The 26,778-nt window shown below is 39.6% G+C and overlaps 3 protein-coding genes and 1 long non-coding RNA gene across 19 annotated transcripts in view; all 4 read left to right on the top strand.

Annotated features, from left to right (window-relative positions):
- Positions 1-6,930, top strand: part of LOC137189403 (protocadherin alpha-C2-like) — a 135,177-nt gene extending 128,247 nt beyond the window's left edge. For all 16 annotated transcript variants that reach the window (XM_067599215.1, XM_067599204.1, XM_067599205.1 and 13 more), the window contains exon 4: positions 3,749-6,930. In XM_067599215.1, coding sequence (XP_067455316.1) covers positions 3,749-4,056 — 308 coding nt within the window. In that variant the 3' untranslated portion in view covers positions 4,057-6,930. The remainder of the gene's footprint in view (positions 1-3,748) is intronic.
- Positions 6,931-15,066: 8,136 nt separating this feature from the next.
- LOC137189427 (uncharacterized) lies at positions 15,067-18,837 on the top strand. The gene is made up of 4 exons (XR_010929635.1): positions 15,067-15,335; positions 16,651-16,695; positions 17,151-17,234; positions 17,352-18,837. It is a non-coding gene; the product is annotated as an uncharacterized lncRNA (long non-coding RNA).
- A 321-nt stretch (positions 18,838-19,158) lies between these two features.
- Positions 19,159-21,765, top strand: LOC137188922 (protocadherin beta-15-like). The gene has a single exon (XM_067598508.1). The coding sequence runs from the start codon at positions 19,306-19,308 to the stop codon at positions 21,763-21,765; it is 2,460 nt and encodes an 819-aa protein (XP_067454609.1). The 5' UTR covers positions 19,159-19,305.
- A 1,649-nt stretch (positions 21,766-23,414) lies between these two features.
- On the top strand, positions 23,415-26,050 carry LOC137188759 (protocadherin gamma-A12-like). Its single transcript, XM_067598359.1, has one exon. The coding sequence runs from the start codon at positions 23,520-23,522 to the stop codon at positions 25,938-25,940; it is 2,421 nt and encodes an 806-aa protein (XP_067454460.1). The 5' UTR covers positions 23,415-23,519; the 3' UTR covers positions 25,941-26,050.
- The last annotated feature ends 728 nt before the right edge of the window (positions 26,051-26,778 follow it).

The following is a 26,778-nucleotide window of genomic DNA, read 5'->3' on the forward strand; positions in this document are numbered from 1 at the left end:
AGATACAGAGGGATCAAAATAGTGTGAGTTACAGATACATGGAGAGGGTAATACAGTTAGGGGCAACAGCCGTCGTCATCCTCTATGAAGGAAAGAAATCATCCTCGTCTCTAATGTGCCGGGTAGTGATCACTGATGGACAAGCTGTTTAATACCCAATCACATTAATGTTATTACAAACATTGATAGGCATGATTAAGACTTTTGTCAATAACTGGGAGAGACTGGTGTTGGCTGGCTGAGTTTTCATGCTAGATTAGATGAAAGGTCAGGGGAAATGAGTGAGAGAGAGAGAGGGTGGCAGGGAAAAGAAAAAAATGGGAGGGAGATTGGGCAGGAGGAATAGAGAGGAGAGAAGAGAGGGAGAGTTTTGCTCTGCAACAGCCATCGACAAATCAGATAGAAGCAATGGCTGTGTGGGGATCAGTGCTGGGTGAGGTGAGTCTGTTACCACCGTGAAGGAAAAGAGAGGCAGAGAAGAGGCAAAGAGCAAATGAAGTGAGAAAAGACATGAAGAGATACATGAGAGGACAGATAAAAATGATTTAAATATAGAGGTGACAGAGGTCTAGTTGTCATTACAGGTCAAATCACATGTTAGTGTTGCTGGTAACATCAAAATGTACAAAAGCAGCAGTAAAGACTGATATGATATGACCTTTTCAGTTTAGGAGTATAATACAACCAGATAACAGCACATCCAATGATTTGTTTTTTATCTTTTTTTAAGCCAGCAATAAGACATTGACCCTTTTAAGAGAGTTGCCCTGCCCTGTCTTCCCTTTTTGCATATGTCTGCTCTCAGCATGACTCATCACTCTCCAGGGTGTTGTTTTGCTTATGAATGTAAGTTTGCATGGGGGCACTGGTGTCTCATCAAATTCCCACATTGAGTTAGACAGGTAATTTCTTAGAGGCAAGGGCATGGACACTTTAAAGCAAAGCATTGCCTGCACTCTAGTACTCTGCATTTTTGATTTATAATTTTTGTGTGCCTTTTCTTGCGTGTCTGCCATTTGGGAGTAGAAAATCAGGGTCATGTTTCTGCTGGGGGAGTCAGATGAGGACTTATCGTCGGCGGAAGACTTTCGCCTCGTAAATGTTGTAAATGAATGTGACTCTAGCTGTCTCTGTGTCTACATGTGGAGGAAGCAGTGACTGGATCTAGCCTGTCCCGTCCTAATCTTCTCAGTCTCGTTGTCAAATTCTGTCTTCTTTCTGAAGCGCTTGCAGCTGTGTTGTCGCAGTGGGTGAAAGCATGAGAACTTTTTGGCAAATAGTGATGTGCAACAATTCAAATGCATGACCCAGTTAAATCCTGTATGATGGTCCCAATGCTTGATTTTTAGAGAAATCAAACACAATATTAAAAATTACAGTTCAGACTAGTGCTGCAACTAACAAGTCTTTTCATATAATATGTTATAGTATGTTACATATATTCAAATAGTGAAAAATTCTCATCATAACACATTGCTTGTTTTATCCAACCAACGAAGCTGGAGTCAGATAATGTTTGTTGTTTTTTGCTTGGCATATGACTCAAACATTTAATCAATTATCAAAATAGTTGCTGAGTAATTTTCTGTTGATCAAATAATCAATAAATCAACTAATCTTTTCAGCTCACATTCAGACAAGGTATTCTGGATACCCTTTCTAGAGCTGAGGTGTGTGTATTAATTCACGCTTTGAAATAAAATGCCATTGTCTGCTTCGACTCAGGCAGAAGGAGGAGCTTTGCAGCAGTGCGTGCCTCTATGACTGATTAGGATTGTGTGCCAAGCGGGAGACGTCATGTTTTCGGTGGATTTACTGCATGAATCCTTCACTGTGAGCCGATCTCACTGAGAGTTAGTGAAATATGGAAGGGAAAACAAGTCTGAGCAAAGAGAAGACTGAACAAAAATATGAACAGAAAGCAGGGAGGAATTAAAAAGGAAATAAGTTTGGAGTGCATAATATTTAAAAAAGGGGACTCTAAATCTGAGACTGATCTCAGTTCTATAATCGAGAATTTAAGGTTATCAGTATCAGTGTTTAGAAACGGTATGCTAAAGTCTCCCTGGGATCATTTTGGTCACAATCTGTTGCATCACCAGAGTCATCATAATCTCAGAAATTTCAGAAGAGTAAATGAATTAAAGCCCTTACCACCCTCTGCGGGAAGGCAGACCATGTCTTTACCTCTGACAATACATACATAGTCAGAATTATGTTTCCATTCTATGTGTCCCACTATTTTTAGGATGACAAAGTCTATTTTGTGTAAAAGTTGCAACATGAGGAGAGAGGAAACTGAACATACACTGCATAGTTTGGAGCTGGCTGGGTCACAGAAGGATACGATAAGATTGTGGGATGGTATTCTCTGCCCTGGGTACTGCATTAGGTCATGCTACTTCTTCCAGACACTGTTCCTTCTGGTTGGATGGAGCCCTGCTCATCTAATCTCCCCTTTGGAAAGAACTCAGAAAAAGAGTCAGAGAAATAAAAGGGAATATGGGAGGCAAGTGTGGCAAGTAGGTCACTGCTGTGAGGAAAGAACCAAAGTGATGGGGTCTTTTGCTGGTAGACTATGTTTAGTTTTGTTATGTACCACACATAAACATTAATACAATGACACACACTCACATGCAACATGGACTAAGGGTGTGATCACTCCTTAATATATGGTCAGGCTGGGTGTCCATGCCCTCCTAAATACAGTTATGCCTGACAATGAGTGAATAATGTTGTATTGGCTTTTGTCCACTTTTCTTACAAGTGTTATTCATTTACATGTTACCATCCTTTGAACTGTGGTATTTATTTGTTTGGACAAGACTTGTCTGTTCATTAGCAAATTGACAGAAATGCTGGAAGCTATTCACCTACACAGCTAGACCCAGTTCACTTTTCTTTAACTCTTTGAACTCTTTAAAATCACCATAAACAGACATCTAAGCAAACAGCAGAAGGACCAAATACGGTGTCAACTGCTGTGGCAGTAAATACAAATTACTGTGGAAAATACTCCATCTGATAAAAGTACAATGTTGCTGTTCTTACAAAACAGTTGAGCTAAATTCCACTAAAATCTTTAGTGGAATCTTTACTCCATGACTGTCCCCAGCCTTTAATACAATGATGATTCTAATGTTTTATTAAATTGTGCCACGGATATTAGCCGTGGCAAGAGGGAGCCTTTGATTCATTGCCACTTAGCAATCTCTTTAAGGAAACCTCCCCTTAAGTTCCACCACCTCCCACCTTTTATAGCATAGTCATGGCCTCTCCTCATGGAATGCCACTTTTTATTGGCGATAAGATTTTTGCAGTGGCTGCTGTGAAGATCAGTGGACTCTTGTTACGGTCAGATTTTTGTCACAGTATGCCAAATTTATGTATATAAAAGAGCATGACCGTTTCATTCAGTTTGTAGCAGCTAATTTTATGGTCAGCTACTAAAGCTGCCTCCCACAGGCACATTCTGCAAGTGACAAGCCTCAGAAGGTTTTAGTTCAGGGTGGGATTTGTCAGACATCAGCAAGACTGAAATGTAAGAGATATTGAAATCGAGATATTCCTTAATAGTCCAAGTTTTGATTAAGAGTGATGTATTGGCACAGATTATTGATTAAATAAAACAATAATGATATTAATTGCAAATAATACTTTTTTCCTTTTTTTTTAACTAACGACATCTGTCAGAAGCAAATAAATAGCAAACAATAACCCATCATCCATCTCTTTTTGTTTCTTTCAGATGGTGAAGGAGGAGAGGTGTCACCCCCGATGGGTGCTGGGGTAGACAGCAACAGCTGGCACTTTCGCTATGGCCCAGGCGGTCCTGGTGCACCCCCACAGCACCTGAAGCCTGGTGAGGTTCCCCCAGAGGCTTTCATCATCCCAGGCTCCCCCGCCATAATATCCATCAGACAGAACCAGGGAGGCGAGGACGACAAGAGCGATTTCATCACCTTTGGAAAGAAAGAGGAGGCCAAGAAAAAGAAGAAGAAGAAGAAGGAGAAGAAAGACAAGAAGGATAAGGGAAAGGATGATGGAGATGAGTAGAGGAGCAGAAAGAGAAAATAGCAAAGAAGAAAAGGGCGTTGTTAAAACAGAGGTACCAACCAAAGTCCACTGGGCAAAAAGAAAATGTGAAAACTATTATGGATTTTTCAATTTCATTTTATCACCTATTTTCACTGAAAACATTTTAAAGCTCTTTCTGTTTTGAACCTGGCCTTACCAAGATTTATTTTACCTTCAGTCCCTTACTGAGGTAAATTATTGATCTTGCCTTGATAAACAATAAAAGGATTGATTTTCCTCCATGCCCCTATGTGCCTATACACTATAAGTCAACTAATGTCATCCTTTGAAATAAGGAAGGACCACTCTTTGCCCTCGTCTTGAATTTTTTCTCCTTTAACCCACTGGGCATGTTGGCACCTCTGTCTTACCCCCTCCCCAACTATGATGTGTTAACCATTCTCTGTGAGAGAAGACAACTTTGTACAAGAACAACAAAAGCTCTGTGCCAGCCAAGGAAAAGAAGAAAGACAAAGAAGATTGAGTCAGATGTATGCAATCTGGAGCTGGACACACACTACTTGTAAATAGCACAGGAGCGAGTCACTGAAACTACGGCTAACATGACACTGCTGCAAATTCCTCCGGTAACTACCAACAGTGTTTCCTGAGATCTCAAAGAAACCACACGCACACACACGCATGCTCACACACTCAAACATGCGAACACTCATACACACACTTATCATGACACGGTGGACACGGAAAGCACTTGAGACCTGGAGAGAGGGAGAGTAATAAAAAAAGGAGAGAGAATCAACTGACATCAAAGAAATGTGCTTAAAACTAGACACTGCAAGCTTTTTGCCCTGCACAGTCACCGATGCGGTGCACATGTGTACATCAACTCTCTCAGGATGGAAGCAGCATCCTTTGCAATCACTCTGTATTTGCTCACTGCAGTTAAAGGACACAGAGAGCTACATCTCTAGCCAGAACCCCAACTGAGGAATGCAGAGAGCACAGGAAAGATGGAGAGATGGGAAGATACCTCACATTCTCCTGAGGATCACAGAGGGGAGAGTCCAGCTGAGCTGGCTTGTGACTCCGCTTTCAGTCAGTGGACTCTGATGAAACCTTACAGAATATTAGGAGAGTCTTGAGATTTTGATATCACCGTCTCTTCTCCCCCTGCTGCAGCAAAAGCCTAAAGCTTTCTGCTTTGAATGTTTGGTAGCAACCAGTCCTTACCTGATACCTTGAGTTTACAACTGCTCACCTGCTTGTACTTGCCCCAAGCTGCCACAAGCCGTCCTCTCCTCCCCCAGCTGCCTTTTTCCCCATGGTCACCCATCCCACAGACTGCCATGTGATGACGAAGTTTGTGAACTTAATCTGTTTTTCTTTATTCTCTAAAGAGACTCACTATTCCATACTTTTTTCATTTTTTCCTCACAGCTTTAACTGCTTTTTGCATGTCATGTCCGCCCCCATTTGCCCTCAGAAACTGCCCCTTACTCCCGCTCTGACCCCCCTGCTCAGGATCCATCCTGGGAATGGCCTGCTCTGAACATTGTGGTGTGCTGAGAACAGCATGGAGTAATGTGGATGAGGCCTGGGGAAGCCCAGTCGGGGGTCTACACCCTGAACTCTTTGTCAGATGTCTCTCTAAGTGCAAAACGGTTCAGTGCTTTTAACTTGTGAATACTACAGTACGCTGTTCATTTCCTGTTTGTAGCCACTGATGAGAGGGGACCAGGTGGGATGAGGCAGATTACAGGGGTGGAGGACTGGGATAAAGTGAGGAGACAGGTGCCGTGGGCTGGCCCTCCCCCTCCATGTGCAAGAGAAGAAAACTGATTGTTTAGGATCGTTGAGTCACATAGCTTTTATGTACGCTGTAAATGTAGCGTAGACTTTTCATAGATTGTCTCTACACTAGTATTTGAAACCTGCTAAAAATATGGGCATCTTAGGATTCCCATCCCACGGCTATATCCCACCAATCCTCTCTCAGGAGGTTTTGAAAAAGAGACATGCCTCAAGACCTGCTTCTGTTGGTTCCCCTCCCCTGCCTGTAACTTGTCGCCACGTCCCCAAAGTTTTGCGGTTCAGTATGACGTCACTCCATTAAGTGGCTGCTGCATGTACTGCTCTAAGGAAACACATACTATATAGAGAAATATATATATAAATAGATAGATGGCTATGAGTTTATTATTTTGTATTATCATTTTTCTTCATTACTCGCACAGGAGATATTTGTATGTACTTCTGTCTATGCCAAACATCTATGTACTACGATCTTCACGCTCCACAGATGTTGTATGGCATTCACTAAACCTCTTTAGATATTTGTAAATGCTATAGTGTGATACCTTTCAACGCAAGTTTTTTTTTTTTCTTTTCCAAACTATGATTTATGCTTTTGAGATCAAGCAAAGCAAGAAAAAAAACAAAAAAAAAAATAAACCACTCTCTGTGTCCGGCTTTGACATGACGATCTAACTAACACTGTAATATTGTAACTGAAATATGTATGATCCTATGATGAGCTATCACTTCCCTTTCACTCTTAAAAAAAGAAAAAAAAAATGACTTAAAAAAATATTCCAGTGTAAAAAAAAGGTATATGTAGTGTATGCTTGTGTTTAGTGAGCGTTCATGCTGTCATTCTTTCCCAATGTATGGTGGTGAAATATGGTGGCAATGTGCTGTCCTAAATGGACCAGCCCAGATCTGTTGTAAAACCCTTTTTTTGTACACCCGCTCATCAACTGTAACAGTGAAGTAGTGAATTTCATTTATTTCATTTACTTTCTGACTTTTTTATTTTACCTAAATGGATACAGTGGTAATGTGTTTTGTTTATAAATCACAAATAAAGTTTTCTTTCTTAAAAATAAATTTGAATTTATTGTCTTGGGGCCATTTGTGTGTGGGGGTGTGTTTTGTGCTCTCTGTCTCTCATTATAAGAGATTCATTACAGTGTGATCAGTTTTTGGACATTACAAGCATAATGACTGGTGGAGAGGAGTAAAAAATAGAGGATAAGATTGAATTTAGATAATGGCTTTGTTTAGGTTTTTATTAAAATGGTGAACATTATGAGTACACAGTTCATCTGTATTTTTTTAAATACTGTGTAATGAATAGGATGATTTAAAATATGCAATTAAAGCTTTAATTCAAAATCAGTATCAGAATTGTATTTACAGAGAAGGCTTTTATCTCAGGGAAGTTTTAAAAAGGTCAATATAACAGTCTATAAGAGAGGGAAAGAATTGATCAGTTAGTGGTAGAAAGAGTCTCATCTCATCACATCAGCAAAGGCTGGACAGACCAGCTGCTCTCCCACACATACTCACATCCCACTTCTTTCTCTGCATGTAGAAAAGCACCTTCCCTGCAGAGGTAAGGTACACAGGCTGAGTGACCTGCCCAGCACTGATGCCTCATTTCTCCTTGTCGAAAGCCACGGTCACAGATGGTCGAAACAGTCCCTTGTGAAAGGAGGCTTCCAGATGCAACATAATTTAATAGAGTGGCTAAGTAGATTTATTGTATCCCAGTGGGTGAATATCACAATGAGGAGTCATCAGTCATGCTGGCCTAGATAAAATGCAGCATAGATAATCAATACTTTTATCCAGTCGGGCAACTCAATAGTTTCCTAAAAAGGTTATATAGAACTCCAGGAACAACAACAGAATTTCTATTTTGTTGTTACTTTTTCTGTCTGGAATAATCATTCACGGCTGAGTGTAAAATAGATGTGTTTGTGCATTTTTGTCTCTTTATACTAATGCTGCTGTTGAAATATATAAAGTTCATGAAGTCTCCCTCTTTCCAGTTTTGGCTTTCATCTTGGATTCAGAGAGGGGAGATAGCACTGAGAGAGGTTCAAGAGTTCATATTATGTTTGTGAGAATGCTACATCACATTGCCTCTCCAGTAGACACACAAAATGGTTTCCATGGTTACAGCTATTGGGGGAACAGTCTCTATGGCAACTGCCTTATATGCTTAGCAAACACAGGAGCGTCTAACCCGTGGGGTGCCCAGGATGGGGTCATGGGTGTGTCCTTTCATATCACACAGACAGCACAGATGACTGCTGATGTGATGGTGCTATAACACAAACAGCATCTCTGACTCCTTTAGATACACTACTGTTAAGAATGGGTGAACCATGGAAGAACAACATTTTAACAAAAACTACTACCACCCACACATTTAAAATCCCTGCAGTTACATATTCCCATGAGCATTCGCAAAATGTGTTCTGGTCTTTCTGAATTTTGGCTCATTTGAGTTATACAAACAAATTAACAAACAAGCAAACTGGCTCCGTGTGCAGAAAAGTAGCCTGCAGTGTTTGGTCTGCACAGCAGTGAATCTCTGGCTGATGAACATGGATACTTATATTGTGGCAGAGTGAACAGAGAGATGCAAGCAGAGCAGTGGGCCACTCTGCTCACTCTCTTTATAAGCTGTCCAGTGCGCAGAGACAAATGTAAACCAGATCAGACTTGCACAACATAAACACAGACTACATTATATTGTGCAGTGCATAGCCCCATAACTTCATTTATGCAATGGATTAAAACAACCAAGGAAGGCCAAACAGTGAAATAGAAACAACTAAATGGTCTTTATAATCATGTGAAAGGGATATTTGAACATGTGATGAAACTAATTAAGTGTATGCCAAGTCACGGTACAATGGCAACGAAGTGTGTATGTGTTTGTTTTAGTGGGTGTGTTAGCTGGTGATGTTGCCAGCTGCAGTGACTCAGCAAGACCCTCATCCTGCTGAGGAAGGCAAATGGAGTGACTTGGGAGCAGCCAGGATTAAGATGGAGAGATTAATGTGCACGATAATTTTGGCCTGTGGCAATAACAGCGCTAGATGTCACACTGTATAGACACAGTGTGTGTGTGTGTGTGTGTGTGTGTGTGTGTGTGTGTGTGTGTGTGTGTGTGAGAGAGAGAGAGAGAGAAAGAGAGAGAGAGAGAGAGAGAGAGAGAGAGAGTACAAGGGAGTTAATGAAACAGCGTGAGACAGAAGTTGAGAATTAAGCAAGTTTATTTCAGCCTGTCATAATTAATGCAAATGATCTTAATTGCCATTTACGGGTAGCCTAAATATAAGTAAATAATTCATCGGCTACTCAAGAGCAAATTTAGTCTTGGTATTTGGTGTTTTATTAAGTTTTCATTTAACGAAATAAAAAAATGAATAAATAAAGCTGGGTGTCAGTCTCTTTAGAGTTGCATTTTGAATAATTTCTGCTAAATCCTACATTGGATCCAATGTACAAGATGCCAAAATATTGCAGGAAATAATGAATAAAAAGTTTGGCATGACAAAAATAAAAAATACTTATGGTAAGTTACAATTAGAAAATGAAATAATATATTATGACTTACTTTTTCCAAATAGTGAGATTTAACCCCAAATCGTTTTTCTATCTATCTATCTATCTATCTTTCTATCTATCTATCTATCTGTTGCTTTTGTTAGTGTGGGCTATAATGTCATCATATAAAGATCCAATATTTAATTTATTTCGGCGTCGTAAGTTATAACGAGGCTGCGGAAGGATCTGGCAATGAAAAGCTACACATTAAGTACAAAGGGCATATGTACACATGCCTTGATAGTTTACAATGCAGGCTACCACCACACAAACTGTAGTCTTTCCATGAAATGATAAGAAATGATAGATGCACCTGAACAATAACTGCTTTCCATTGTATCAGCCTTTGCCGTAAGACAGACACGTTGCGGTCACAACGCAGAGGTCATTTGATAGTTTACTGCATGTCTATGGTTGTGCTCTGTGTTTTAGAGCTGACTTTGGGACTTTGCCATCTCCCGTGACTAACCTAAAAAGACTCACTAAGCTGAGCATCATTGCATTCAACGCTCACAGAGAAACATATGGATAATATAACACAACGGATGTTGGACTTCATGTACCATGATGCAGCGCGTGCAGAACGTAGAATACCCCCTTGCTTAGTGACGATGGTGCTTCAGCATCAATTATTTCTGTTAAATAAAGCAAACAATGAACTGGAAGAGGATGTCCATGCGTTTATACATTGTAAGATATTTCCCGAAACTGTTGGAGATCCATGTTACAAAAACCTTACTGCTTGAAGATAACCTACATGGCAGCACGTTGCTTTTCCATCTATCCCTAACTGCTGCACCTGTTTTATTTGCAGGAGTGGTGAGCAAAAGGCGCCATCTCCTGGCTCAAGTATCTCAGCACATTTTGCCAAACTGACAGAATAACAAAACTGTCTTCACTTCATTTCAGAATCAAACTCACTTACAACAGAAAGTGGTGGGGAGCGAGGTAAATGTAGTAATAGTCATAATTTCATCCATAAAATGTGTGAATTCTAATTAGATACAGTAGGGCCTCAGAGGATGCATGGTGGCTGAGTATCCACCAGTAGTAGGGGGACTTCAGGTTGAGTGGGACATTTTTGCTGATTGTCTACTGGAAAATATCATTGTCATTTGGATTGGCTCAATGCCACTGCAGTGAGTGTGGTGTTAGTTTGCAAACTGCCTGAGTGAGTCAACCTCATAGGAAGATTGCTGACAAATGAAACACTCTGTTAGAATGATAAGGCTGGCATTCATGCAATTGTCATGCAACAATAAAATTTTTGCTTTTAATCTATATTAATACTGCCAATGTTTTAAAATATGCTAATTGTTTATATATATTATTTGGTTATTATAGTTAGTATAATATTTATGTATTAGTGTTAGTGTGTTAGTGTTAGTGTGTTAGTATTCATATAAAGCACTGTCCCACTCAATCTGATAACTTTAGATTGAGTGGGACAAGGGGTTTCAGGTTGAGTGGGACAGAGCTTCGAGGATAAAAAAAACTCATAGCAACAGTAAAATGACTTCAAATATTAAATAAATGAAATTATTTGTTAATTAAAAGTTGATGATAACTATTGAAATAATAATAATAATAATAATAATAATGATGATTGATGAGATAATGAAAATGTTGAGGAATCAAATGTTTTGCATTTTTGCAGAGTTGAAATAGTTGCCAATCAAATTTATTTAGTTAATTAACTTTAATTTTCTTTCACTGTGTCCATAAAGGCAGATTTAAATAGGTTTTACTTGAGTTATGAAAACATAGCCCTCCAGACTGGTCTAGTGTTGGTCAGGCTAGTTTTCAGTTGTAGCTTCACCGTAAGTTTAAACCAGTGGTACACTTTATCAACTGGACTGAAATGCAGAATTTTCCGATTGCAGCATCAAAAATGACTATAAACACTCCCTGTAACAGCTTTGATAGAAACCTTTAAGAAGGTAGGATTTATTGTAGGGCTGATTTATTAAACTAACAACTGACTGTATGTCACCTAGTTGCATCTCAAGCCAAACTTGAATTAGTCTGATTTGCATCATCTCTAAGTTGTTATTTTATGGAATGGATTAGTTGTGGTTCAATTATTTTGGGCTGACTCAAGATAAGTTTTTTTTTGTTGTTGTTTTTTTTTTTTTTTTTTTTTTTTTTTACAATAAGCCTTGTACTCCTTTAGAGTAGACAGAAATAGTACTATTATTTCTGTCTTCTTGACATCTATTACATGTCTGGAAGAGGGATCCCTCCTCTGTTGTGCTTTGAGGCACATTTGTAATTTTGAGGTTATATGCATAAAATTCACTTGATTTTTCACTTGATTTTTTTATGACGTAATGGTTTGCATTAAAATTGTGTGAGATGATACTGTTTTATTAGCCCCAACAGTGATCTTGTGAATTTGCTTGGGACCTATTTTAAGCAAGCACGGTATTGTGAAGGTCAGAGCCAATGCCCCTCAACTGGTTTTCTGGAGGAATGCCTTAGAAATCATAGGAAGCAGAGAAATAGACCATGCAGGCCAGAGACTGCTGAAGAAGACATTTAGCCAAACATCAGTCTTGTCTTGCCAGTCTCTGTGTTGTGAGTTCTCCCCTGTGCCCAAAATAACCCAATATCACAAATCACAAATTTACCTCAGGGGCTTTACAATCTGAACAGCAATACAGCATCCTCTATCCTTAGATCCTCAATTTGATCAATGAAAATCTCCGTAAAAAAACCCTCTAGGGAAAAAATGGAAGAAACCTCAGGAAGAGCCACAGAGGAGGGATCCCTCTCCCAGAGTGGGCAAATATGCAGTAGATGTTGTGTGTACAGAACAGATCAAGAAAGCAACATTACAGAAATACAGCATGGACAAACAGGATGACAAAATTATAGATAGATTGATAACATATATGAAGAATCTGATCAGGAGGATGTTGAACAACTTCCCGATGCTGCCAAAAACAGGTAAGACCTGAGCCCTGTGACCTCCATCACCATGGAGACCTGGAAAGAGGACAGACTACACATACACACAAGCTCACATCACACAATGCAGAAAAACACAGAGGAAGGAGAGCAAGAAACCACATGCACAAGGGAGAAAGAGAGAGATAAAGACATCATTCACACAAGAAAGGGAGAGACCAGAGGCGCAGCGCATGAGGAGGGAGGAACCAGATAGAAAACCTCTGTAAATGGCACCGACAGCCAGGGAAGCAGAACAGTTCCAGGATGGTTGATGTTCCAAAAGAAAAGAGAGAGAGAGAGAACTCATCAGATGTGCCTTCTGAAAGGGCTGTGAATATAGTAGTATGGCTGAAAATGATCTGGCCTCCAGATCAAGTAGTTGACTATATGAGGAAAACAACCATTCATAGGGCAAAATGGATCTGAGATAATGGGACAAAACCTCTGTTCGACATTCTTCCTGAGTCTCCATGTTTATTGGATACCCAAGGAATGGTGGGTGTCAAAGTTACATAGTGTATTTGAAGAGTCATGACCAGCCATTCCACCAAACTTCACATTTTGAAACCATTATTGTCAGATTTTCAGATACTGAAGTCTGAGGCATCATCAAAACTCATCAAAACCTGGGTACCAGTTTATAGTGTGAAGATGTTAAAGCTTGCCAGGAGAGAACGAAGTGCCCTGAATGTACTACTACTGCTGGTCAGTTAACAGTCCAACTGAGCTGTTGTACTTATTTTTTGCACTATTATGATATGACAGCTGTCAACCACCATTTAAGTCCTGAAAAACATTAAAACAAGAGTACATACTGGATGATTATGAGTGATGGAGTCAAGAATGTGTTTGCTTTGGTGCTGAAATGATGTACATGCTACATTGGGTTTGAATGGCAGTCATAAGAATGACATTTACACATGAGTAAGTAATGTTGCTCTGTTGTGCAATCTTTGGAATTGGCTTCAGCATAACTGACACTATATACTTAAAAACTCAGAGTTTTAGATATTTAAAAATGTTTTAAAATAAAACACTCTGCATTGATACTAATGGGGATCCTAAAAAGTGAAATAGATAAATATAACTAAGTATAAAAATGCCCTTAAATTTAAGTGTTGCTCTTCTGAAAGTGGGTTGTCTGGCAGGATGATAAATTTCATAGTGTTGGTGTGCAGTGCAATTTTGGTGGCAATTTTTAAACAGGAGCTTTGTATATAAAGTGATTACTATGTCTCTCAGTGAAGGCCAGTTGACCATATACAAGGTACGGTTGTAACTGGTGTAACTATCTGAAATACTGAATGATAAACTGAATCAATGAGCCTCAGAGTTCAGACAGCATCATGTTAATGAATGATATCCATGTAATTTAGAGCAGATCATTTTCAATAAGCATCTTTCTACAACTCAGAGAAAAGCATAAACTTCCAATCAAACCAAGATATTTGAATTTTGTCACACTTTCAATATTGAATTGGGTCATGAAATATGTAATGTATGTATGTTGTCTTTTATTTGAATTAAGTGTTAATCTAAGGTAAGAGAGCCTTACAGTGCATTGGCATAGGCTATTTTTTCAGGCATTACAGACATGAATTCAGACTCAGAAGTTTCTCGCTCTCATTCTAACCAAACCCACAGAAGATAATCTTTGTCAACAACAGAAAGATCAACTGTATTAAGGGATTTTAGTAAAATACTGAGGACTGAGTAGGATTGTTGCACAGGTTTCTAGGTGAGGATAAATCCATAGAGTGTGTAATTGATAGTTTATTGTTAGGTTTGAGCATTGAAAATGGTTGACTGTTAGTTGACAGATGACTGTGACAGTTGACAATGGCTGTTATAATAATAATAATAATAATAATAATAATAATAATAATAATAATAATAATAATAATAATAATATTCTATAATATAATAATATTCACTGAGGCCAAAAAAGGGAACTCGGTGTTCTGCTGCTGAAGGTCAGTGAAGGGATTCTCACATGAAGCCCATCCTTTTTTATGGGCTGCTCAGCCAACTCTAGGCCACTCCTCTCTCCTTCCCTGGCAGGTTAACCCTTTCAATGCCATTCTTCTCAACACTTTTGGCAAATCAACTAATATGGAGACACAAAGTTTCAGTGATTATTTCATTCAAGACTGGGGCCTTCTGGATTTTAGCTGTGTTTGATTAAAACCAGGAATGGCTATTGATAGTCAATATACACCTATCTTCCTTTGACAAGGTTTCAGACAATATGATGATGCAGGGAAACAGCAATATTCAGTAAATAAAACAAACAGCTAATGTTCCTGAAGAATTCAACCTTAGACTTGTATGGGGCAATGGAGTCCATTTATATAAAAATCCAAATTATGGATTATTTGTGCTTCCATTTCATACAAAAGCAGTTCAAAGTGCTTAACATGATAGTAAATGTTACATTTAAATCCATTTAAATCCTAAATAATAAATCTAACATTGTATCCTACATGTAAATGTTTAATCTAAATTGTAAATATAAATATAAATGTTCAGTCTTAATCTAAATCCTAAATATAACAGTGGTGGCACTTGATGAACTAAATACTCAAATTGATATTCAAATATTCAAATTTGTTTTGGTGGATGCGGAAGTAATTAAGGTTACGCTCTGGTCCGTCCATGGGTCCGTCACGCAAACGATGACTCCGGAAGATGGCCGATGCCGTTAAACATACTGTAGAAGAAGAAAAAGAGGCGGTCACGCAAATGAGTCCTCTTCATTTGAATTAGCTGAGTGTGATGCTATGCTAACTCTGTCTGGCGTTGCTGGCCTCTTCTTTTCAATTATCTTTTAAACATCGTTTAAATGTTGAATGTGAAAGTCCCGCAATGTAGCTGAAACGATGGGAAAGACCGCCCCAGTTGTTCAGGACAACAAACTTAATTTCAGCGACATGAAATTATTGGTAAGTTAAAGGAGTTCACCATAGCAAACAAACATGACAACAAACACGGCTAGTTAGCTCTAAAGCATCATTTAACAGACATTATCTGCTTTGTTGTTGTCTCGTTTTTCAAATGCTAACTGGTTAGATAGTAAAGTTATTGGACTCAACCATGTAACCAAGCAAGTAACATTATTTTATATTTACTTTATTTATTTATTAGAGTTAGCTAGTGCAATTGTCTGCTTCAGTTTTTCACAGAACACAGCTGGGCACAGAACATGGTAAACCCCCAAAAGACATAATGCTAGTCTAGGGCTTTTCACACTACACTTAGCCCAGGGCTAAAAGCATTACAGAACCTTCTTAGCCCCAGGCTAAGGGAGCTGCTAGCCCCGGGCTAAAGGGCTTTTCACGCTGAATATTCTTAGCCCAGGGCTATCATTAGCTATCATTATCATTAGTTGACCGTGGGATCATTTAGACACACACACACACACACACACACACACACACACACATTGTTAACCTAAGCCCAGGGCTATACGATACACACTGCACTTCTACCAGCTCTGGGTAAAATGTTTGTTGGAACACACAACTAATGTTTACATTCTAGAATGACGCGTGACTACTCCACTGTTTACTGTAGCCCGTTTCACACTGGCAACTTTTAGCTCCGTGTTTAGTAGATTTTCATGGGATAGCCCCGCAATTCGGGACTAATCCTGCCCTGGAGAAGGGCCAGCCAGCTCTACAGTAGAGTCAGGGTTAGCCCACTTTGGAATATACCAGGATTGTGCCAGTGTGAAAGCTTTCTTAGCCTGGGGTGAAGAGGGTTCTAAGAATGCTTTCAGCCCTGGGCCAAGTGCAGTGTGAGCCCTAAGAAAGCTAATCTTGGTGCATTCCATAGTGGGCTAACCCTGTCTTTAGCCCAGGATGCTGGGCTAGGTTACTTTACATATCTGCCTCTATTTTAGGACTTTGCCAAGTTTTATCCACTCGAATTGCAGAAGCTTTTGTGGGCATATTTAATCTTTGACATATATGGACATATTTGGAGAAAAAGTGGTCTTTGCACACCAGGTGCGTAGCAATAGATCAGAACAAAAAATCACCTCCTGCGCACTGTTTACACTTATATGTTGAATTTATTCATCAGCTAAGTTCTGGTCAAGCAACCTACATCAGACATTTCACACAGGTATACACGGACGTGATACCAAAATAAATCATGAAAAGTGTTAGGGTTTGCCTCTACAATGTAAATTACTTTATTAATTCATTCTTACCAATGTTTTTAGTGATTGTTTTCTTTTCTTTTCTTCATCTGCAGAGGGAACAGGAGCAACTTTTGTCAGTGATTTTGAAAATCGAAGAGGTGCGTTAAACACTTATGCCAATATGGATAAATATTTCACCCTGACAGCATGGTGAGGTACAATTAGAAATTGTTGTCTTGTAAAGTTTGTGTATTAGGCTCAACTGACATTTTATATATATATATATATATATATATATATGTATATATAGTGTAACATTTTGAAGTTTATTTTTACATTAGCAATACTTCCACTCGTCAATGACTAACTGGGCATTTTTAAAAGCACTTTAGTACAATTATATTGGGAAAGTGTGTGTTTACACAAATTGAATAATGTTGACAATAATAATAATGTTGAATTTGAAAATATCATTTTAAAATACAAAAACAATGCAGCATGCTGTATGTTTTAAGGTAGCTGGAAAGGATAAGGGTCGATTCATACCAAACTCTGCATCAGTAGAAAGTGCTGATTGTACACTAACTTTGATGGTCTTGTATTCTCTCCTTAGGTTTCTGTAATTCCTGAAAGACAACCCCTGCTTGTGGATACCTGAAGAAGCTGTGTCTGCTCATCTTTCAGAACTATTGTGTGGGTGAGTAAGTTAAGTTGAATCATCTTTTATGTGACAGCTTAGTAGAAATGTACATTTCATAAGAACAAACACCAGGATGTTGACAAATTGAAAATCATTTCATATTTTATCACACAGGCACTCTATCTTGAAAGTGTTATATGTCGGCATTATTTCTGTGATGACAAGGTAACTTAATGACCAGTATGATATTGCTGGAGTGAAGTTTGTTGATGCTGAAAGAGTGAACAACTAAGATGACCCTTGCAGCAGTTTTGGCAGAAGTGCTGAACTGTGACATTTACCATTTGGAAGTGAAAAAGAAAAGAATGGAGAAGAGGAGACAATCATAGTGGTACAGAGTTACTGCGACACACACTGTTACCTGGGACACATTAGAGTTTAGGATTTACAGTTGCTATAAAGAAGCTATCAAGTGGAGAATTTGAAACTTTCTGACTCAGGCACTGGAGCAGACAGCAATGTAATCCAGCTCTCCGGTTTGGCACAGCCTGAGGGATCGGTCGGGCAGCTGAGTGGAGGCATAGGTGTGAGGAGATGGAGGAGCTGCTGGCCAGCTTGTTCCACTGAAACTAAAATATCAAGTGACTAACAGCTGAAAAGCAAAACAGATGGTGTTTGTTTACAGCTTGGAGACTCACAGCTAATTGGGAATGCTTCAGACCATGGTTTCCAGAACCAGCGGCAAACAACATAATGAGTTTTTTTTTTGACATACAGGAAATTTACCTGCAATCCGTATAGAGAAAAAGTTTGGAGTAAATGCCTTAATAATGCATTTGAATAGATTAGATTTTTATCATGTTTAGAGTGTTTACTATCTTGTTTTTAAGCTAATTTTAAGTGATACTGTTCACTTGCAATGTTCAATGACTTTAAGGTAAATCTTCACTTTTACTTTTTAATTGTATATACATGACCATGCATTTAGTTCCACATCCATGTATTTACCAATTGACTCAACTGATGTTTATGAGGACTGCATGGACAGACAAGAGGAAATGTTTGGTCAATAAGTGACGCTTTCCATGGTGCTTAAACAGTTCATTTCTATCTAGTACTCACAGATCTGTGTGGTTGTTCCTGCTGTCTTATGACTGGAAACAAAATGGTAACCCAGGAGACAAGTCTTTTTTTTTTTGGTAGAAAAAGCCATTCAATATGAGCCTCCTGTTGTCTCTGTCCGTGGTGCTGAAACAAGTGCAACTGGGAACAATTTTTCTCTCTTTTAGCCATGACTTCTGGATCATTCATTCATCATTTTTAATAATACTACTACTATAGTAGTAATGATAATAATTATGTAAATATTTTAATGTCCCCTCAGTGATAGTATTACTCTTGAATATTTTGTTAAACACTGTAAGATCATCTTAAAATCAGGTATATCTAAAGGCATACACATGCAGTATTTTATTTTAAACGCATCTTCCTAATAAAAAATTTTAGTAACACATATTTTAAAGCATTCTGTGTGTGAGTTGATTTCATCCATATGGTCAAGACTTTATAGCTGTAACATATCGCCAAACCAATGGCACGTTCTATCAGATCCTGACTGTATAAGGAGCGGCTGTAGTTTATCCATGGTGCCGAATCATGCTTTATCAGTACAAATTATTATTTTTTTGTGTTTTTATCAGATATTCAGGTTTTTATCTGCAAGTAAATACACTTTAGACGTAATGTCAATAAACATAATTTTTTTCACATTGAATACGCTACTCATTTATCTTTGAACATTATCCATTAGATTTGTATTTTACAAGTGGCACACAGTTCGCGTGAAAGGTGGATAAGGCAGGGTTAGTTCAGTATTGCTTGCATGCAGGTGTAAGGAATGAAAAGCGACTCATGGTGCCGCTGTGGGCTAGCACAAAACCATCACAGACATCTCCACCCACTGTTACTGCATTACAGTTGTAATTTCTCACAAGAATCACTTCATTCCATGACTACTATTCGTCGTGTTTGCTTTTACGAAATATTGGATTACTGACTGTTTTTTGGAATTGGATTTTTTTTAATCTGGACATTAATTTGTTCAAGCCGTAAACGTGTTTTTACGAGGATGGGAGACAAAGGATTTTCAGCGCTAGGCCCAATCTTCTGCTTTGGTTCCTTCTTTGTATCGCTGCACCTCGTTTATGGAGACCTGAGTTATTCTATTCCAGAAGAGATGAAACGTGACTCAGTCATTGGAAATATAGCCAAAGATCTCGGTCTCGACCTGAGGACTTTATCTTCACGAAAGGCGCGTGTTGATTTTGAAGGGACTCGTAAACGGTACTGTGACATTAATCTAAGTACCGGAGATTTGATTATATCGGAAAGAATTGATAGAGAAAGCCTTTGCAGCAAGAGACCCTCGTGTGTGTTTAATGTAGATCTGGTGTTAGAAAATCCTTTGGAGCTTCATCGTGTAACTCTTCATATTCAAGATGTAAATGACAACGCGCCGAAATTCAAGAAAAATTTGATTGAAATGGAAATAAGAGAGTCAGCAGACAAAGGCAACCGGTTCTCAATCGAGGAGGCCCATGACGCAGATGTAGGTCAAAATGCTGTTCAAAGGTACAACCTACAGCAGAACGACAACTTTATTCTCGCCGTTGACAGCAACAAGGTTGAACTCGTGCTAGAAAATACACTTGATCGAGAGAAACAAAATGAGCTGAATTTGCTTCTCACAGCTTTAGATGGTGGCTCTCCTCAGAGATCAGGTACAGTAGTCATACACGTCACTGTACTCGATGCTAATGATAACGCCCCAGTGTTTAGCCAGGCCGTTTACAAAGCCAGTCTGCCTGAAAACTCTCCTCCAGGTACCACAGTGATTCGTGTCAGTGCTACTGACGCAGATGAAGGAGTGAATGGAGATGTGACATATGACTTTGGCCATGTGTCAGACGATGATGTAAATGTATTTTCTATTGACCCTACAACGGGAGAAATTAGAGTTACTGGTGTGATTGATTTTGAAGACAGTAGTTCTTTTGAAATGAGAGTGGAAGCTAAAGATGGTTTAGGGTTAACCTCATACGCCAAAGTTATAATAGATGTTACGGATGTAAATGACAATGCTCCAGTGATATATCTGAAATCACTGTCTAATCCCATACCTGAGAATGTGTCACCTGGTACAGAGGTGGGCATCATTAACGTGCAGGACAGAGACTCTGAGAACAATGGACAGGTCCGCTGCTCCATTCAGCAAAATGTCCCTTTTAAGTTGGTTCCTTCTATTAAAAACTACTATTCTCTGGTGACTACAGGACAACTGGACCGTGAACTAGTGTCTGATTACAACATTACAATCACTGCCACAGACGAGGGCTCTCCACCTCTGTCCTCCTCTAAAACTGTTCAGTTATCTGTAGCAGACATCAACGACAACCCACCTGTGTTTGAGGAACAGTCCTACAGCGCATATGTGACTGAAAATAACAAACCTGGCTCCACTTTATGTTCCGTTACTGCCCGAGACTCCGACTGGAGACAAAACGGTACAGTGATTTATTCTCTGTTACCCGGTGAGGTGAACGGAGCCCCGGTGTCCTCCTATGTATCTGTTAACGGAGACACGGGGGTGATCCACGCTGTGAGGTCGTTTGATTATGAACAGTTCAGGAGTTTTAAAGTGCACGTGATGGCCAGAGACAACGGTTCTCCTCCGCTCAGCAGCAACGTGACCGTCAGTGTGTTCATATCGGATGTGAATGACAACTCTCCTCAGATACTGTACCCCGCCCCGGAGGGCAACTCCTTCATGACCGAGCTGGTCCCCAAAGCTGCACATGGAGGTTCTCTGGTGTCCAAAGTGATAGCGGTGGACGCGGATTCCGGACAGAACGCCTGGCTGTCCTATCATATAGTCAAATCCACTGATCCGGGACTTTTCAGTATTGGTCTCCATAGCGGAGAGATCAGGACACAGCGGGACATTTCTGAATCTGACAGCATGAAACAGAACCTTATTGTGGCAGTGAAAGATAACGGACAGCCCTCTCTCTCTGCCACCTGTTCCATGTATTTACTTATTTCTGATAACTTGGCTGAGGTCCCAGAACTGAAGGATATTTCTTATGATGAGAAGAATTCTAAACTGACCTCTTATCTGATCATCGCGCTGGTGTCTGTTTCCACGTTTTTTCTGACCTTCATTATCATCATCCTGGGTGTGAGGTTTTGTCGCAGGAGAAAGCCCAGATTGTTGTTTGATGGAGCAGTTGCCATCCCCAGCGCTTATCTCCCTCCTAATTACGCAGATGTTGACGGCACTGGAACTTTACGCAGCACTTATAATTATGACGCCTACTTGACAACAGGGTCCAGAACCAGTGACTTTAAGTTCGTGACATCTTACAATGACAATACTCTGCCTGCTGACCAGACTCTGAGGAAAAGTCCGTCAGACTTTGCTGATCCGTTCGAAGATTTGGAGGCTTCTGTAGAGGTAGGAACCATTCAAACACTCCTTATAACAGATATCATTTCTTGCGTCTTTTTTGAGTTGTCCTTCTTCCAGTAGTTATCTATGTTAACGAAATAGAAAAGTGTTTTATGGTTGTTGAAGTGTAATGTTATCTTAATGAAGGTGCATTTTCGTTCCAATTGTCACTATCTCATTTGTAAAACACCTCAGCAAATATTTAAGTATTTTTTCCTGTTTATCTCCGCGACCATTGAACTCACCATTTCATTTATACTTGTGAAACGTGTCTTTTCTACTTTTGCTCATGTAAAAACACAGTGTTTACTTATTGTAGACTGTGTTATTTCAGGGGTCTTGCTTTATAAAGATAAACATTTATTTTGACTTCTGACAAAGAATTGTTGATTATATCTACTTCATATCAACATTTCTATAAACGTATCATGTTAACATTTCTACCCGTTGAATAATGATGTTTTATGGTATAACAACGCTGTGGTTAAGGTATGGTTAGGTTTAGGCACAAAGACCACTTGGTTAGGGTTAGGGAAAGATCATGGTTTGGGTTAAAATTAAATAAAGAATAAAATAAAAACGGCTGCAAATGTCCCGATGTCTCACTAAAAACACCCGGTTTTCTCGCCAGAAAAACGGCTGCAAATGTCCTGACGTCTCGCTAAAAACACCCACCCGCTTTTGTCGGTTGAAACGGGAAGCGGGCATTGGTTCCGAGTTGGTCTCGAACCGTGCTCTCTGCTGATTTCCAACTTTAAACTTTCTGCCAAGAAACTTCCTAACCGCCCACCGACCCCTCTTCCAAAGTCAGCTCATATAGATCGCATGTGAACTACGTCACTTGAAAAATGTTGAGATGATACGTATTTTGGAAATGTTGAGATGATACGTTTTGTAGAAATGTTGGGATGATACGTTTTGTTGAAATGTTAATATGCTACGTATTACACGTGTTGAAACGTAGATACTCAACGTTTCTGTGGTTTGCAGAAACGTACAATGCCAACGTTTCATTCTGGCGACCAGGCTGGTCAAACAATTGTTTTCAAGGGGAAAAAAAGGTATTATGAAAGAATGTATAATTATAAGGATTTTTACGAAGAATCTGCGGTTGTGAGAATAGCAAACACATTTAATAGGATTTAACGGTTACTGCAGCCTATCCAAATATTGACGTACTTGTTCGCTTTATTTTTGTGACTTATCAACAGGTGAAACTCAAATTAGACGAGTTAAAGGACAAATCTTAGACTGGTCCTAATCAGTAGAGCAATGTAAAATTTCTCTGTGCAACCAGCCCTTCAATGACTGATGGTATCTGTCCGTGGTGCTGAAACACTTCTCCGGCACATGTTCAATTGTATGTTGTAGTGTATGTTTTTTTTCCCTTCAGTCATGTCTTACTGAAGCTAATAAGCCCAGTGAGATTTTCTCATTAATGATAATATTAAGAATAATATTATCAACAACAATAATATAATCGCAATTGTTGCTTTTTTTTTAAACTTGGTGTGGACATTTTATATCAGCATCGGCAAATATTACATTAATGTGGTTTTGTACTCTGTGAAAAATGCTTTGTTACATACCAGTGTGAAAATAAAAAGCGACTCACGGCGTCGCTGTTGCCTGACAGAAAATATACACACACTACTCCACCCACTACTGCTGCGTGAGAAATAGTTGCAGTTTTTCTGCTGAATCGGTCAAACCCTTGATTATATTTCATCGTATACACTGGTGTAGAGTGTTGATGCATTGACTCTTTTTGGACATATTTAATGTTTCGCACTGCGCAGTAAATTCTACAAGCTGAGGGGGTGCGTTCTGTCAGGATGGGAGACAAAGGATTTTCAGTGCTTCGTCCGATCTTCTGCTTTGTTTCCTTCTTTGTAACGCTGCACCTCGTTTATGGAGACCTGAGTTATTCTATACCAGAAGAGATGAAACGCAATTCTGTTACTGGAAATATAGCCAAAGATCTGGGTCTCGACATGAGGAGTTTATCTTCACGAAAGGCCCGTGTTGATTTTGAAGGGACTCGTAAACGGTACTGTGACATTAATCTGAATACCGGAGATTTGATTATATCGGAAAGAATTGACAGAGAAAGCCTTTGTAGCAAGAAACCCTCGTGTGCTTTAAAAGTAGACCTAGTGTTAGAAAATCCTTTGGAACTTCATCGCATAACTCTTCATATTCAAGATGTAAATGACAATTCGCCCAAATTTAGGGATAATTTGATTGAAATGGAAATATGGGAGTCCGCTGAAAAGGGTAACCGCTTCTCTATCGAGGAGGCCCATGACGCAGATATAGGTCAAAATGCTGTTCAAAGGTACAACCTACAGCAGAACGACAACTTTATTCTTGCTGTTGACAACAAAAAGGTTGAACTCGTACTGGAGAATAAACTTGATCGAGAAAAGCAAAGAGAGATAAATTTGCTTCTCACAGCTTTAGATGGTGGCCATCCTCAGAGATCAGGAACGGTAGTCATACACGTCACTGTACTGGATGCTAATGATAACGCCCCAGTGTTTAGCCAGGCCGTTTATAAAGCCAGTCTGCCTGAAAACTCTCCTCTCGATACCATAGTGCTCACAGTGAGTGCTACTGATGCAGATGAAGGAGTGAATGGAGATGTGACATATCACTTTGGCCACATATCTGATGACGATGTAAATGTTTTCTCAATTGATCCTAAAACGGGAGATATTAGAGTAACTGGTGAAATTGATTATGAAGACAGCAGTTCTTTTGAGATAAGAGTACAAGCTAAAGATGGTTTGGGGCTAACCTCATACGCCCAATTTATGATAGATTTTATGGATGTAAATGACAATGCTCCACTGATATATCTGAAATCATTGACTGATCCCATACCTGAGAATGTGTCACCTGGTACAGAGGTGGGCATCATTAACGTGCAGGACAGAGACTCTGAGAATAACGGACAGGTCCGCTGCTCCATTCAGCAAGGCGCCCCCTTTAAGTTGGTTCCTTCTATTAAAAACTACTATTCTCTGGTGACTACAGGACAACTGGACCGTGAACTAGTGTCTGATTACAACATTACAATCACTGCCACTGACGAGGGCTCTCCACCTCTGTCCTCCTCTAAAACTGTTCAGTTATCTGTAGCAGACATCAACGACAACCCACCTGTGTTTGAGGAACAGTCCTATAGCGCATATGTGACTGAAAATAACAAACCTGGCTCCACTTTATGTTCCGTTAGTGCTCGAGACCCCGACTGGAGACAAAACGGTACAGTGATTTATTCTCTGTTACCTGGTGAGGTGAACGGAGCCCCGGTGTCCTCCTATGTATCTGTTAACGGGGACACGGGTGTGATCCACGCTGTGAGGTCGTTTGATTATGAACAGTTCAGGAGTTTTAAAGTGCACGTGATGGCCAGAGACAACGGTTCTCCTCCGCTCAGCAGCAACGTGACCGTCAGTGTGTTCATATCTGATGTGAATGACAACTCTCCTCAGATACTGTACCCCGCCCCGGAGGGCAACTCCTTCATGACCGAGCTGGTCCCCAAAGCTGCACACGGAGGCTCTCTGGTGTCCAAAGTGATAGCGGTGGACGCGGACTCCGGACAGAACGCCTGGCTGTCCTATCATATAGTCAAATCCACTGATCCGGGACTTTTCAATATTGGTGTCCATAGCGGAGAGATCAGGACACAGCGGGACATTTCTGAATCTGACAGCATGAAACAGAACCTTATTGTGTCAGTGAAAGATAACGGACAGCCCTCTCTCTCTGCCACCTGTTCCATGTATTTACTTATTTCTGATAACTTGGCTGAGGTCCCAGAACTGAAGGATATTTCTTATGATGAGAAGAATTCCAAACTGACCTCTTATCTGATCATCGCGCTGGTGTCTGTGTCCACCTTTTTTCTAACATTCATCATCATCATCCTGGGTGTGAGGTTTTGTCGCAGGAGAAAGCCCAGATTGTTGTTTGATGGAGCAGTTGCCATCCCCAGCGCTTATCTTCCTCCTAATTACGCAGATGTTGACGGCGCAGGAACTTTACGCAGCACTTATAATTATGACGCCTACTTGACAACAGGATCTAGAACCAGTGACTTTAAGTTCGTGACATCTTACAATGACAACACTCTGCCTGCTGACCAAACTCTGAGGAAAAGTCCATCAGACTTTGCTGATCCCTTTGAAGATTTGGAGGCTTCTGTAGAGGTAGGAGCTGTGAAATTCCTCATCACAACTTACTAATTTTCTGCTTGTTTGTTGAATTCTTAAATGTCTGTCTGGCTGAAACAATTTAATGTGTCCGAATTTTCAAAGTGCTGTCTGGTTGTTGAAGATAAATTCGTTGTTTATTAGGGAAAAAAAATCCCTTCTCATTATCTACTTTGTAAATTACGCCAGCAAATGTTAAACTTTTTTCTTATTTCCCCCAAGACATGGACCTGTTAATCAACGTTCTACATGTGAAACATGTATTTTTCACTTTTTATTGTTGTCAATACACTCTGCTTATGTTCAGTGATAAGTTAATTTTGGTGGTCTAGTTTCAGAAAGATACATACTCATTATGACTACTGACAAATACTCTTCACATCTAATTGGTTAATTTCAGAAAACTGTCAGTTAACGTGTGTGACTCCAATCAACTGTGATCCAATTTATGCTTAAACCAGATGTTTTCAAGCGGAAAACATGGGCCCTAAGAAAGAATTTTGGTGACAAGGACATTTTACCCAGAAACTGCATTAATGGGAATCGACATTAGTAATAAAAATGATCTGTGCGCTCCTTCAAAAATATTTCACTTCCTGTTTTTTTATTTATTTTTCTCCGTTATCAGCAAGTCTCATTAAATGGTAGAAACACTGCAACTCGTAGTTCTCATTTAATTTAAGAATGGGAGGCAAAGCTTTTTAGCTCTAAAATGAGTAATACTTGACTTTGGTTAAGCTGTCTAACTCACATTAGACCAGTGTAAGGACAAAAGGAGGACTAGTTTAAGTGAGTATAACAATGTGACACATGTCTTCTATGTGCAACCAGCCCTCAATATCTAAAGGTATCTGTCCGTAGTGCTGAAACA

The sequence above is a fragment of the Thunnus thynnus genome, chromosome 9 (assembly GCF_963924715.1).
Source record: "Thunnus thynnus chromosome 9, fThuThy2.1, whole genome shotgun sequence".
NCBI lineage: Eukaryota > Metazoa > Chordata > Actinopteri > Scombriformes > Scombridae > Thunnus > Thunnus thynnus.